Raw genomic sequence first — 14,804 nt, 5'->3', positions numbered from 1 at the left:
TGATGTTTCTGATGTTCTTGTGTTCTGTGTGCAGTTGGAGCCTCTGGCAAACACGTCAATTTGGTCCATCCTCTTGGATTTGGCGCAGCTTTACAAAGGGTGCTTATTCTCTTCCCTCATTCAGTTCTCATTTCTGGTCCATCTGAATGTTCCTCCAGCGTAAAATTCAGGGGAAGGTATGCTGACCTCCCAGGTAGTCTGACATCAAGGTACTGAATGGATTCAGAGCAGCATCTTATGGCCCTTCCACACAGCCATATAACCTAGAATTTCAGGGCAGATAATCCACAGTATCTGCTTTGAGCTGAATTATCAGAGTCCACACTGCCACACAACCCAGTTTAATGTGGATTGCAGCTGTGTGGAAGGAGCCCCAGTTTCAGCTTGTCTGCTGCCTCATGTACCTTCAGAGTATGTGTCAAATGCATTACTGGTAGAGAATTTCAATTAAAGACACATTGTTTAGGAAAACTGGGTTACCAGTGGCTTCCATTCCCTGCCACGATACTTGTGGAATGAGGTGTAAGCTCATTGTTCTGTTCTGGACAGCCACATATTTATGACAGTGTATATGCAGAACACAGCCCAAACTTTCTAGAAAACTGTTGACCAGCCACAAATGGGTTTCAGGTTTGTTCATCTGCTTCAGTTTTCACTGGTTAACCAACTAGGTGGCCAGGTGCAACACAAAGCGAAGGGAAAGGTCATCTATTCCACCTGATTTTGACCCAAGTCTTTTTGGTTAATCCTACCTAGAGTAAGGTAAAGGTAAAGGTTTTCCCCTGACATTAAGTCTAGTTTATGTCCGACTCTGGGGGTTGCTGCTCATCTCCATTTCTAAGCCAAAGAGCCTGTGTTGTCCACAGACATCTCCAAGGTCATGTGGCTGGCATGATTATTTGAAGCACCATTACCTTCCTGCTGAGCAGTACCTATTGATCTATTCACATTTGCATGTTTTCAAACTGCTAGGTTGGCAGAAGCTGGGGCTAATAGTGAGAGCTCACCCCACTTCCGGATTCAAATTGCTGACCTTTCGGTCAGCAAGTTCAGCAGCTCAGCGGTTTAACCTGCTGCGCCACCAAAGGCACCTCGAGTAGATCCACTAAATCAAGGGTGCAATGGTGAGTCAACACTTAGCAAAATCCTATTGATTGAATGGGTTTACTTCCAAGGAATTCTGCAAATTTTATTTTTGTAGAACTCCTATTATTTTCATTTTTGCTGGCCAGAATCCTGTATGGGATTTACATAGGTGTAAGTAGCATAGTTCCAATGCTACTCCGTTAATCTTGGCTTAACCCCTGCAGTCTCCACTTACTAGCCTACACGACATGTGTAAGTACAATAGAAGATTCTGGCCATCTACGGATGTGTGACACAAATGGTAAAAATATTTTAATTTTTAGTGCATTTTTTACCCGAAGATGGGAGAAATCCAAATTTGAATCGGAAGCATAGCTGAGATCTGTTTGGTTTAAGTTTTGCGTGGAAGCCCAGTTGCTGAAGCAATTTACCTACACAACTTTCCATAGTTTCCAAAAGAAAAAGAAAAAGGAGAAGCCCCACAGGTGATCAAGGCAGTGGGCACAGGGCGATATCTATAATTTTGTGAGAGGTGAATCTTAGCCCCACCATAGCTGACCTCAGATGACAATGACTGTGGCAAAACTCCCAGAGCAAAGTGGCTAGGCTGTCATCAAATGTCTCTTCCACATTATTTCTCCCCTTCCATCCCAATGTTCAGTAAACTCCCAGCAGACCTGACAATTATTTGGCATCTGTAGTGAAAACCTAGTGAACATCTGATTGTAAGTTTTGTTTCTTCTTCTTTGTCCACAACATAACACACATCATGGATGCAAACACACCTGGGGAGAAACCTCTGTATCCCATAGAGTTTATATTTGCAAATAAAATCAGTAAATTACATTAGTTGCTCTGCACAGGCATTGGAGGCAGAGACAGGACAAGGGTATTCGGTAGAGGAACATATAAGGGGTGTGTGTCTGTGTGTGAGTTTATGTGTGTGTGAGAGAGACGTAGGCAGATCTGCCTGAATGCCAAAGGATGGGCTTAGGCAGGACAGAGTTCATTACATTCATCTTGGGAGATTCTGCCCACAGGATGAGGTTTCCTAGAGGTGTGGTTTTAGGAGAGTTGATAGGGAAGAAGATGGAGGTTCAGGATTCCTGGGTTCAAGAGTCACTCTGGGGATTAAGAGTGGAAGTGGCACTCCCGTCTCCCTCCATAAAACATCCTAAATCCCAGGAGAGGGATGCAGTAGAAGTGCATTATAGAGCAGGTAGGAGCTGAGGGCATGTTCTAGACAGGAGCCAATCCTTCCAGCACAGCAAAAAACCAGACTGGGCTCTTGAGTGAGGATCGTGACACACCTAGGGGAACTGAATGGGATGACCTAAGAGATGGGTGATTGTGGACCTTTTAAGGCCTCTTGGGCCAAGACCCAAGTTAGACTCTTCAGGGCCTTGAAGATGGGAGATGGGATGGCTCTGCCTTTTGGCTCAGGAGCCAACTTGGCTTTTTGCAAAAGGGTGTAAGAGCGAGGATGGAGACTGGAACCTACGGAATGAAATTCTGGCAGCTCTCTCCAAGGAAAAAACAAAAAGAAAAGAAAAGAAGGAAAGATGGGTGAGGGACAAAGGAGAAAAGTCTATTATACATGACACCTGGGTGCTACAAGGCCAGGTGTTGGGGGAAGGCAAGGATCCCTCCCCAGAGACTTATATCAGAGGATTAAATGGGGTGGAGTGTACCGACTCCCTTCCCTGTAGCCCGTCCCCACCCAGCAATCACAAAAATCGAAACACAACCCTGTCCGATGCAGGCATTACCATCCCCCATCCCACCAACCCCCACCCCCACCCCCAATCCCAGGGAACAGATCCCTGAAGCACAAAGTCAACGTTACATACTTCATTTCAGTACATTTAAGGCAAGAGGATTCAATGCTGCAGTTCTCAACCCTTCCAGGACCAGTTCATCCCTAGACAATCTCATTTGCACCTTTTCTCTTTTCCCTCATTCCTGTTTGGAGAACTCAGGAATCTTACCCCCCCCCCCCAACTCCCTTCCAAATCCCTGCACACATTAAACCACTGAGCCAAAATATATCTTTTCGGAGAACACCGGTGTTCCTGTATAGCTTCCAGTTCTCTTTCATCTAAGGCAACAATCCCACTCTCTTCCCCAAATATGGGGTGTACAATCTGAATAGCAATACCCTCACCCCATTTTGACTTTAAAAAAATATCAGCCTTTCTAGAAAGCTGAAGAGTCATGTCTCTTCATATGTCCCAAACCACCCTATAGGTCCTGCAGTCTTGCCTCCAGCTTTCAACTGCATTTCAAGCAATGGGACATGCCCAGGAAAAATCTCTCCATCATTCAAACTAGAAAATCCATAAATAACAGTAGTATAACTAATGGACAAATGCTTCTTAAATGTGCCAGTCCATGAGAAGTGGTCATCTTGTGGTCCTTCTTTATCCTTGGCCAAGCTTGGTGGCGACCTCAGTTCAACAACATATGGAGGGACACAAGCTGCCCAGCCCTGCACTATCATGCATCAAGAGGTAAACTGGACCTGGTGCAGCATCTTCCCTTTTCTCCAGACAACCCACAATTTCTTGCAATATCAAAGCTGGAGCTCTTCTCAGAATACGGGACTGATTACTCAATTGCTCTGAGACAAGAGAACCCCCATAAACGACAGCTCTGGTGATGGTGTCCCAAAATTTGGCCATGCATTTGCTGCTGCTATTCTTGAATTTCCAACTCCTCTCCTGCCTAATTCCATGAGTCCCATTCATTCGAGAGTCTTTCTGTTCCACCCTACAGACATTATTTCTTTGTGAGATCATCCCACTGCAAGTTTTCCGTTCAAGAATCCAGGAGACCTGGAAACCTCCTCCATCACTAAAAATTCCTCAGCTCCTCAAGAGACTTGGCTCCCAGATCCTTCCCATACTCCCCTCCCCACTATGGTCTTTTCCCCAGAGCTGGAACATGAATCTATGGGGCTGACTGAGTGAGGAGCCGAGAACAGCAGCATAGACCCCCTCCCCTGCCTAAAATTGTAGAAGAGACCATCTTTCCCACCTCCCCACATTATCATCATCATTTGGAAGACATTCTAAAGTTTGTTAAGTTTCTTTTTGCTCCCTCCTTGGGGCCTATGGATGGGAGGGGCCAGTGCGGCCAGTCTGACGAGACGAGTCAAGAGCCCTTTTCTTTAAAAAGAAAGAAAGAAAAAATACGGCTGCCCAACCAGCAGCACTGAGGTGCAGTGTCAGCAGCACATGTCACTAGCCACACAGTAAGGAGGGAACGGAGTTTTCACCATGTGGCACTAGGATGTGGCATTTGGTGGCTGCTGGGGTATGAAGGAGCAGAGCAGCCACATCTGGAGATAGGTCAGAGCGAGGCCACACGGGTATGGATTTGTGGCTTTGGAGGCACAATGGGAATAGCCATGTGGCCAGTCAGGTTGTGGCAGCAATGGGGAAGGGGCACCACAGGAGGCGTGGGTGGGTGGGTGGGATGACGAAAGTGACGTGGCAAGAGGCATCCTGAGAGGGAGGCACACAAAGCCGCATGGCACAGAGCCAGGGCACTAGAAGGGTTAACCCAGCCATGCAAATTGGGTGAAGATGTGCGACTCCCAACTCAACACAACCGATAGCCCACTTGCCCCAACAACACCTGGGTACTGTTTCTGTGCAAGGACCAAACTCTTTAACACTCACATCTCTTTAGTCCAGGGGTTCTCAACCTGTGGGTCCCCAGATGCTTTGGTCTTCAACTCCCAGAAATCCTAACAGCTGGTAAACTGGCTGGGATTTCTGGGAGTTGTAGGCCAAAACGCCTGGAGACCCACAGGTTGAGAACCACTGCTTTAGTCCTTGGTGCTTCTGCTCTTTGTGCCTAGTCTCCCCAGTCAAATCACTGCTGACCCCCATGGGCCCTTGCCTTTTTCTTGTAGAGATTTCTGCCACCTGCCTACAAATCAACCCGAGGTCTTCTGAATCCAGTGCCTATGCCTCTTACTTTGGCTGCAAGTAACCATGTCATCCCCTCTCGAAAGATGTTGCCAGCATGGATTTCTCAAATCCTATATTTTTAAAAGCTGGGCTAGGGATGCCAATATGCTTGCTGAGAAAATGGCCACTACAAGAATTCTGCCTCATAAGCCGTTAACACTTGCAGTCTTGACTGTCTTTTGTGAATCACCCCGCCCTGCATTTCCCAACCACAAGGGCTAGAGATTAACCTTGTTTTAATAAAAGCGAAGCTGAAATTTTAAGGTTCTGAAAATATCCTGGCTGCCCACGTAAACATTTTATTTGCCTGGGGCCTGTCACCAGTTGGGTTTCTTTTTTTAAAAGTTTTGTTTGTTTTCTCTTTTTTTTTTGCATGCCTGGGTTAATCATATGGTCATGAAGGGAAAGGATACATTGCTGGTCTTGACAGTGTCAGGTGAATAAGGTTACCCAACGTCATGGAGCGTGGGCACGTGGGTGACCAGAGCCACATAGTACAGAAATGTGATGTGGCTCCACAAAAATAAATAGGGGGGGGGGGGGGAGGTGCAGCGCATTACGCCACATGGTCATGGGAGGTGGGGAAGGACTTAGCTGTATATGGCACAGAACTACGGTTTCAGAGGCGCGAGAGTGGGATTGGCTGCATGGCACAGTCATGGTGGGCTGGCGGTGGCTAGCTGTAGATCTAAAGAGTCACAGCACTGGTGAAGTGGTAAAATGGGGCCAGCCACAGGCCTACAGTCATAGTACAAGTCCCCACACGCTTCCCCACAGCTCGTAATCCCTGATGTGGAGATTGGGAAGGAAAGGGGTCAAGGGATTTCCCCCCTTCCCCTCCCATTGGACGGAGCATCACTCTGAGGATCCCAGCAATGAGCAGCGGCAAGAGCCTCCCTCCCCCTCAGCCTGTGTCCTGGAAAAAAAAGGAGTCCGCCCATTGGGTCCTGGCGTCCAAATGGCTGCAATGGGGAGGACACATTAGGCAGCACCCCCTTGTATGCTGGGCTCTTTTTGTTTCTTTGGCAGCTGAGCATTGAAGAGAAGGGGGACAGACGCTCCATCCATAGCACAGATATGGTCAGTATCCAAGACCCCCTCTCCCTGGGAATTCGGGACGGTGGGAGCATGGGATGACGCTGAAGGAGACATGGAGTGGGATCACCTGCCCACACCTTTTCTTTCTGCCCCTTCTTTCCAGCCCCCATAGCATCTATCTATCTGGAGCTGAAATGCTTGCTGGCCACAGATACCCCTCTGGCAGAAGGACACAGAGATTCCCCAACTTTGCAGGGGAAATGCTCATATGGAGATCTCTCCATTCTGGAAGTGCAGAAATACATGAAACATGCATACATGAAGACGGCTCTGGCATGAAAACAAGATGAAGGCTGACCCTGAGTATGCAAGCCGCAAGCGAAAGCATGATGGCACCAATGCATATGTATGTAGACCAAAGCAGACAGTTGAAGTCAGGGTTGTGTATACTCTGGAAAACTGGAAGAGGAAGGAGTGATTTCCTTTGGCAGTGTATGGACTTTGGGCACAGTGTCAGTTCACCAATTTAGTGCAACCCACAAGTTCCTACTTCAAATCAAAAATCTGATTTTTTCTGTGGAAATCTACAGTTGGCCTAGCTAAACGAAAACAAATTGCATTCATCTAAGGCTGCTGCTGTATGGATTACATATGGATTCCTTTTCCAGGAGAATTATATGTGAACTGTAGCCAAATATTAAACCATGGCTTTGAGCAGAATATGGTATTCCAAATGCAAACCACTGCCAACAACTTGGTGTTCAGTTGTGTCTGGCTGCTGAGCCCATCAGCCCCAAGCCAGTATAGTATGGAATATCCCATTCCCTATGTAACTAGGCTGGAAAGCCACTGTTGGGCTCTCCTCAAAGCATACCCAATGTTGCAGGAACCAACATAATATCCTCTGCTCAACTGCAGTATAAAGCATCAGCACTGCAAAGCTTGGTTTGCACAATCACAGAATCATAGAATTGGAAGAGAACCCGTGGGCCATCCAATCCAACTCCCTGCCAAAAAGCAGGATAATTGCATTCAAAGAGCCCCCGACAGATGGCCATCTAGCCTGTTTAAAAGCCTCCAAAGAAGTAGCCTCCATCACTCTGGGGCAGAGAATCAGAGCACACTGGTTCAAATAAACAGGCATTGTTCTAGAGGAATCCCTGCTAAATTAGTAAGACGCTCACATGAAATCTTCCACTGGGCAATTGCCCTGCTTTGTTGTGAATTTTTTTGAATGTAGAGTATGACCCCTTCCCCTATCTATGGACAACACATTCCCAGACTGATGCAGAAACATAAACTAAATAGCAAACCCTTATTTTTTCAATGTGATGAACAATGGAGGTATTGAATAAAGGGCATAGCTTGTAAGGAGAACCTAAGTGAAACCACATAATTCAGTTCTGTGGATATAGGGATCATACGGTATGTCCAAATATCCATTTATAATCCACCTTTGTTTTCACACCACTTTGTTAGAAAAAAATGAGCAAAGGGTGGAACAGCTTACCTTAAATGCGCACAATTTGATGCTAAGCAGGATTGGGCATGTTCACCAAGGGAATGCCAGGGGTCTCCAGGTGGAACTAGGAAGTTACCCTGGTGAGCCACTGATACCAGCCAGTTAACAATAGTGGTCTATACAGAGCAATGTTCCCACTTGGTGACTTCATAAACTGTGCCAGAAGCTCACCATATGAAAGTCCCCTCAATTCCAGGTTACCAAATTTTCTTTGTGGCTTCTCTAGTGTATCAATCTATTGTTTCTGCAATAAAAGTCACAGCTAGGCAATTCTCAACACACCCAGAAAGTCATAAATCACAGTCCAGGTCACTTTGGAGAGGCTTTGCCAACCCCTCTACTCATACAGTTGATGTTTTCTCGTGGTTGGCCCAAGAATGCTGAAATAGCATGGAGATACAGGGTACTGCCTGTCTCATAACACAGATCTGGGTTGCTCATGCTAGCGTAATTCTACTCCCAAGGGATTCTGGCCTTGAAGAATATTCTTTGATATGCAATCCAGGTAATGGTAAGAAGTGCCGGCACACCACTCAAGCAAGGGCTGAGGTGTTTTTCACTGCTACCTTTGATTTGTGAGCTGCAAATCCAGTAAGCCATCTACCCAAGAGCACTGATACTGCTTTAGAGCTCAGCAGAAGCACTGCAAGATTTCCTGCTACATTAAATCACCCTCGGTAGCAGTATCGAAAGGTAAACTATTGGACAAGGCAGACAGTAATGTGAGCTAGTAATATGTGCAGGGTGGGAGGTATAGCTGTGGACGCACTCTACATAAGCTCTGCGTCCCAAAGAGTTGTTTCCATTCTGAAGGAGAAAGCTTCTGGCTTATGGCTGTGAAGGCAAGCCTGAATGAGTGTAGACAATGTCTAATAAAGTCTTCAAAGGTTGGGAGTAGGAGTATTTCAGAGATTTATGATGAGCTGGGGAAAATAGGATTCATGCCCTCCCTAACATGAGCTAAAATAGAACTCATTTTGCGAAGTAAAGAAATATATGCCAATGCAACTCTTCTGAAAGGAAGTCTATTTCTTTCCTTTTTTGAAAGGCAGAGTACTTAACAACCCCAGTAATTGTGAAAATGCAGCAGGCAAGCTTTTACAATGATGGGCAAACAGCAGCTGCAAAGGAAGTGCAATCAGCAAGATGGTGGGTGGCATAGATATGCAGATATAAGTTGCTGTACAGTTGGATGACCTAAATGAGCTGCAAGGTTGTTGAAGCAAGCTGGTATGCCAATGGAGAATGACACATTAGTATATGTAAATAGGTAGAGATAATACATGCACACACAGAAACATTTGTGTGTGTATATACATCTGTGTGTAGGTGTATATATAGCTTGGGAACTGGTTACATGTATCAATTATTCAGACGCTAGTGTCAGCAGCATTTGGTCGGATGAATGAAATGGGCAAACTGCTACATGGCAACGCAAAAGAGGAAAGTGCACACCCCTGTAAGGGTGCCCAGGCAGGCTTTGGTGAGCTTCTCAGAGTATCTCTCTGCCAGGGGGGGATCCCCACCCTACCCTGACCCACAGGGTCTCTCCTTACAGCTTCCCCTGCGCCCAGCCCCACAGCTGCGACCCCTCCACCTCCTTTGTTCTCCCCAGTGGTGGAGATCCATTGTACATTCAGGTGAGAGGCTCCCCGGGGCAGGGCGGTTTCCCCCATCACCTCTCCAGAAAGAACTTGAGGGCACGGGCGATGTTCATGCGATGCCCAACTCGTGTCACACCCAGGTCAATGAAATCTTCCTTGGTGAGGGACGGTAAATGAGAGCCATCTATTTCGTTGTCCAGGAACCGGTCGCGGTGCTCCCCCAGCTTCAGGTAATCTAGCCAGTCGGCCACATCGTATTTGGTCCAGAAAGGCAGCGGCTTGGAGCCAAAGGGCTTGTCCGTGGCTGGCGGCAGGAAGTGGGTGGGAGACAAGGAGCGGCTGCCAGAAGGGAAGCCCGGGAAAGGGTGCTCACCCCCAGAGGTGGGAGAACCACGGAGATCAAATACGCCAGTGTATATGGGCACAGAAGGCAGGATGGGAAGGGAGGAAGGCCTTGGAGTGGGGCTGATCTTGTGCTCACTGGGCAGGGCAGCTGGGCTGGGGGCGCGCCGCAGGGCTGGGCGAATATCAAACTCCACGCTTTTGGGGTGCTTGCCCTGTGGGGACTTGGGCCAGTTGTGGAAAAGGCTGCTTACAGGCTTGGAGGAGATCAATGATGGGGATGTCTCATCGGGGAGCCTGTAGGGAAGGAGAAAAGGAAGGAGAGACTTATTAGCATCCACAGTGCTCCCTCCAGGAAGATAGCAGGAGAAGGAACAATCAGAACAAGACAAATGCTTCTCTATAGTCCTGCAACACTCTCTTTGATGGCCTTCACCCAACCAAGTGCTCTCCAGATGCACTGTACTGCAGCTTTTCATAATCTCAAAACAAGTAGTCTAAAGCATTTTGAGGGCACCGCCTTGGAAAAGACTACCCTATAAGTCTTGTATGCATACCCATCGCAAGCCTTGGACTTCTGAAACCGTCACAGAAAAATAAACCTCAAAGCAGCTGTGGGAAGTTTATATGGACTCAAAGTTCTCTTGCTTTGTGGGTCCCTTCTATCGGAATCGCCTGCAACAAACTGCTTTTTTTTCTGGGCAAAAGTACAAAGTGAGAGCAATTTTTACTTGAACCACAATAAAGACCTACAGAAAAAAAAATTAATTCCTGTCCCCCAAACCAAAATACATATTGCTGTTTCCTCCATTGAATTGAATGAAGGAAGCAGCAAGAACACAAAACACTATATTCACACAATAGAGCACCATATAGAACTTAACTCACATAAGCCTTCTGAACAAGAGGAAAACAATATTAGTTTTGAAAGAACAAGGAAAACTAAAGATTGTATTATAATCTGTATCAGTTTTGCTCAACCTAGCACTTTCCAGATGTTGTTGGACTATAATTCCCATTTCCTCTGGCTAGCACGTAAGGGTATTACCTAACTGCTCTATGTGTTACTTTATCTATGATGGAAGCCATTTCTCTATAGCAGCTCTCCATGCCTATATGGCTTCCGTGTGAGTTGTCTTGCCATTGACAAACACTGGCAGAAGTAGGGTTGTTGTGTTTTCTGGGCTTTATGGCCATGTTCAAAAGTATTCTCTCCTGACGTCAGGAGAGAATACTTCTGGAACATGGCCATACAGCCCGGGAAACACAACAACCCTGTGATTCCGGCCATGAAAGCCTTCAACAACTGCCAGCAGTAGATAGCATGGGAAGTCTTTCTAGGATCCGGGGGTGGGGAGTAATGATCCATGGTGCAAATTACACTAGAATGCCACAAAAAAGGAAGTATGCAAAGCAATGTTTAGAACAGAGGAGAGACAAGTGCATCTCATGAAGTGCAAAGTGCCTACCCAGCCTATGTTTGAGAGGCTCATATTCCCCATTTTTTATAGGTCCTTCCCGGAAAAAATGCTCCCGGAATTCTTAAAGGACATGGGAGCAGTTTTGCCATGCTTTAACCTTTTATAACCTGGAAATAAACTAGAAAATGGCATCTCCTGTTAAAAAATGGCTCCCCCACCCATATAGAGATGCTAGGGGCAATTCAGGGATTGGGGCAGAAATGGTTCTGTTTTGCCTTCTGAGGTCTGGTGAGAGCTGCATGTGGTCTTTGAGCCATGCCCAGTTGCCCACTGCTGCTTTAAAACATCTGCTCCATGGTCCTTCACAAAGTTGGAAGAGGCTTCTGGTAAGATGTTGAAGCATTTGACACAAGATGTGTTTTAATCTTATCTGGCTCACAACTCTTCTAAGGAAAAGTTTGCTTGGTCCACTGTTATTCCTCCATCTCTACTTTGATTCGATAGACAAATTGCGATAGATATAACATACAGGCTCTACGTAGGAAAATGCCACAGCCTAATTAGAACAAGGACTGGGGGGGGGGGGGGAGATGTAAACTTCTCCAAGGGTATTAATGGTTACTGGAGGAGAGGGCAGGATATAAAAAAGTACATGCCAGGAATGTCTTCAGAATTGGGAAACAGAAGAGACATTCCAGTGAAGACTAGAAAAATGTCAGCCAGAACTCCATACTAAGAGTATCCTATCCCTTCCTCTGAACCTTTGTCAAACTGGCCTTTACTTGAATAGACCCTACTGGGGATGAATTTAGGATGTAGATTAAGGCTTTCTTGCTACACATTCTGTAACTATCATGGCTGCATCCTAAGGATTCCTGGAATTTTCAGTGTTCTCACGCTGTTAGTATTTAATTGTTTTTTTAACACTTGTATTGCACTTTTTAAACCTGTCTTGTGTGGGATTGTTTGCCACCTCGAGTCCCCACGGGGAGAAAAGTGGGGTATAAATAAAGTTAATAATAGTAATAATAATTCTTAGCCAATGAAAATTAAAGTGGAATCATAGTACCTATGTGGTATGAAAAACTGTATCTACTCTCCAAGCAAATTCATTTCCTTTTTTTTTAAATGACTCAAAATACACTGGAATCCTTGGCATCACCACAGGCACTTCCAAAGCCATCCCCTGATGATGCCCATCAAGAGACAAAAATAACTTTTTCAAAGGAATGCCAGGAGTGACAGGTCACGTGGGATTTTAGACTCTCCTCTACAGTGTCTGAGAAGAGGAAGGCATTTCAAGATAATAACCCATCTCTGAGATGTGTACCCTTATGGCTTTTTCTTGGGGGATGTGCACCACCAATGAAACTCTCACTTCAGGTACTGGGGGAAGATCAGGCATAACCAGTCAGTAACTCCAGGTCTCACTGCAAGTCTGTTCGAGTAGATGGATCAAAGAAAACTTTGATCCATCCACTACTCAGTGCCTAATCAGTATCTCTTTGGGAAAGGGATACTGAGCAGGCACCCAGTGAATGTTTGATGAGGAAAGAGATTGCAAGGATATTTGTTCTCACCTCCCTTCTTAATCTACAATGATTCAGGAACACTGATTTCTCACCTACCAATGGCTACTATTTCTCTATCCCAGTGCATGTTCTAGATCATTGAACAACCCCCTCCACTTTCTCAAAGAGCTCAGAATATATGCCTCCTCCTGTTATAGTTTGCTAAGCTCTATCAGTCTCTGAAAGCAAGCTACACCCCAATTAAGAACCCAGCTCTTCCCCAGGAAATGCAGAAGTCTTGTTGCCCAGGCAGTCTCTCCAAAGACAACATGCCTTGATTAGGAGTCAGGTGCAAGATATCTGTCTTCCATTTGCTTAAATCAACAGCATTGGAGGAACTGCAATAAATTCTCCCGGCACAGATGTGACTGCAGATGAATGAAAGAATGGAGCAAATAAAATTCAGGAATGTGACTGCATTGAGAATGGAGTGCGGGGGGCTGTTTACCCACAACACAATTATATTCACACTGGTACCATGTACACATGCAGTGTTTAATGCACAGGGGCCATCTTGACCCATTCTGGAAGCAGAGAGGATGTCCACAAGAAAGCAACCTCAGCATAAAAGGAGATGAACCAGGCACCGCAGATTCCATGATACCAAAGTGGATGATGAAAGAGTTAGATTGCAAATCTCCCAAGACCATGCCTCTAAGAGCTTGTGGGTCCCCAGGTGTTTTGGCTTACAATTTTCAGAAATCCCAGCCAGTTTACCAACTGTTATGATTTCTGGGAGTTAAGGTCAAAGCATCTGGGGACCCTCAGGTTGAGAACCATTGTTCTAGGATCTGTGGGCCTCAGACTGTATTTAAGGAAATCTAGGTTAGCCTTCAGCAATCTGGGGTCCAAACTCATCATCATTCAGTCAGATCGCTCACTTGTGTGCAGTGATATGGACTGGGTAGAGATCAGTTAAATTGCACTGGTGTGCCAGAGAAGAAGGGGCCATTCAGAGTCAGTAGGTCCCCAGATGTTTCGGCCTTTAACTCCAGCTGGACTATCTAGACCCTGACAAAATGGAGAGTACCCTCAGAAGTACTCTGCAGCTTTCTACAATTCTTGAGTTGAATGAGAAGCACAAAGGAGGTTTCTTTAGCAGTCATGTCAATTGGAAAGGGTTCAGGGCAGATCAAAAGAAGTATGACTTTACACAGTGCGTTGTTAAAAACTGTGGAACTTTGCTGCCACAAGATGCAGTGGTAAGGTGGAAGTTTTAGAGGGGAAATCCACACACACAGGTGAATAGAATATTTACTAGCAATTGTAGCAATCTATTTCTTTTAGTCCTAGAGGCAGTGTGTCTCTGATTTCCTTTTATTGGGAAACACAACTGGGAGAGATTGTGAAATTGATCAAATGTCTTGCTCGTGGACTTCATAGAGCCATCTAGTTGACCACTGTGGAAACAGAACATCACGCTAGATTAGGGATGGATAAGGATTTGGAAAGTGTGGAATCTGGAAGTGTGGAAAAAGTGTTCTTTTTCCACACTTCCAAAGTCTGGATGTGGGAGAGAGCAAATGGATAGATTTGCACACTGTGATTCTATTTTAATGTCCACGGCAACATCCAATGAAGTCCTGGGTTTGCACTTTAGGGTGTGGGATACTTAGAATTCCTTATTGGAAAACTCTCATACCTCACCAAACTACAAACCCAGGATTCCATAGCTGTTAAGGAAGTGCTATAATACTTTATTTTTATAGTGTGAAAGAGCCCCCAGATTGATAAAAGTTTTGTCAAGTAGCATCTTCATCCACATCAACAATAAAACATGATGGCTTCTCTAGTTATACAAAGCCAGAGAACCAGAGAATCTGGGGAGAATGTCGTAAATATATAAAATGACACTTTGACATCAGGAGAATTTCCCTGAAAATGAGAGGGAATCAAGAAAACAAAATGCTTCCATGCTTGGTGAAGAATATAGGCTCTCATGTGATCTCTCCAGAAGGACAGGCCTGAGAACCTATCTAGGAGGCTCCTACCAGTTTTGCTGAATCAGTCAACTGTTTACAAGACTCAAATGCACACCTTTAAAGAGGCACAGCTGCAGCAGGGAACTCTCACCAAGTGCATTTTCCCTGAGGCACTTGTCAAGGAATTTTTGGTTAGCCTATGTGAGTTCCAAAACACTCTTACAGAGAGAAGTTCTATGTTCAACATTAGGGAAAGGCTCCAACTAGCTACCACTCTGAAGATACTTGCATGATTTTTTTTGTTTATACACATTACACAAG

General features: G+C 45.5%; 1 protein-coding gene across 7 annotated transcripts in view; it reads right to left on the bottom strand.

Moving 5' to 3' along the window:
• Positions 1-1,886: 1,886 nt before the first annotated feature.
• Positions 1,887-14,804, bottom strand: part of shank1 (SH3 and multiple ankyrin repeat domains 1) — a 131,603-nt gene continuing 118,685 nt past the window's right edge. For 5 of the 7 annotated variants that reach the window (XM_062957582.1, XM_008113576.3, XM_008113575.3 and 2 more), the window contains one exon: positions 1,887-9,866. In XM_062957582.1, the coding sequence (XP_062813652.1) occupies positions 9,299-9,866 (568 nt within the window). In that variant the 3' untranslated portion in view covers positions 1,887-9,298. The remainder of the gene's footprint in view (positions 9,867-14,804) is intronic. The other 2 variants (XR_009999731.1, XR_009999730.1) reach the window with 2 other exon arrangements.

This window comes from Anolis carolinensis, chromosome 6 (genome assembly GCF_035594765.1).
Source record: "Anolis carolinensis isolate JA03-04 chromosome 6, rAnoCar3.1.pri, whole genome shotgun sequence".
Lineage (NCBI taxonomy): Eukaryota > Metazoa > Chordata > Lepidosauria > Squamata > Dactyloidae > Anolis > Anolis carolinensis.
This window is presented reverse-complemented; position numbering and strand designations above follow the sequence as displayed.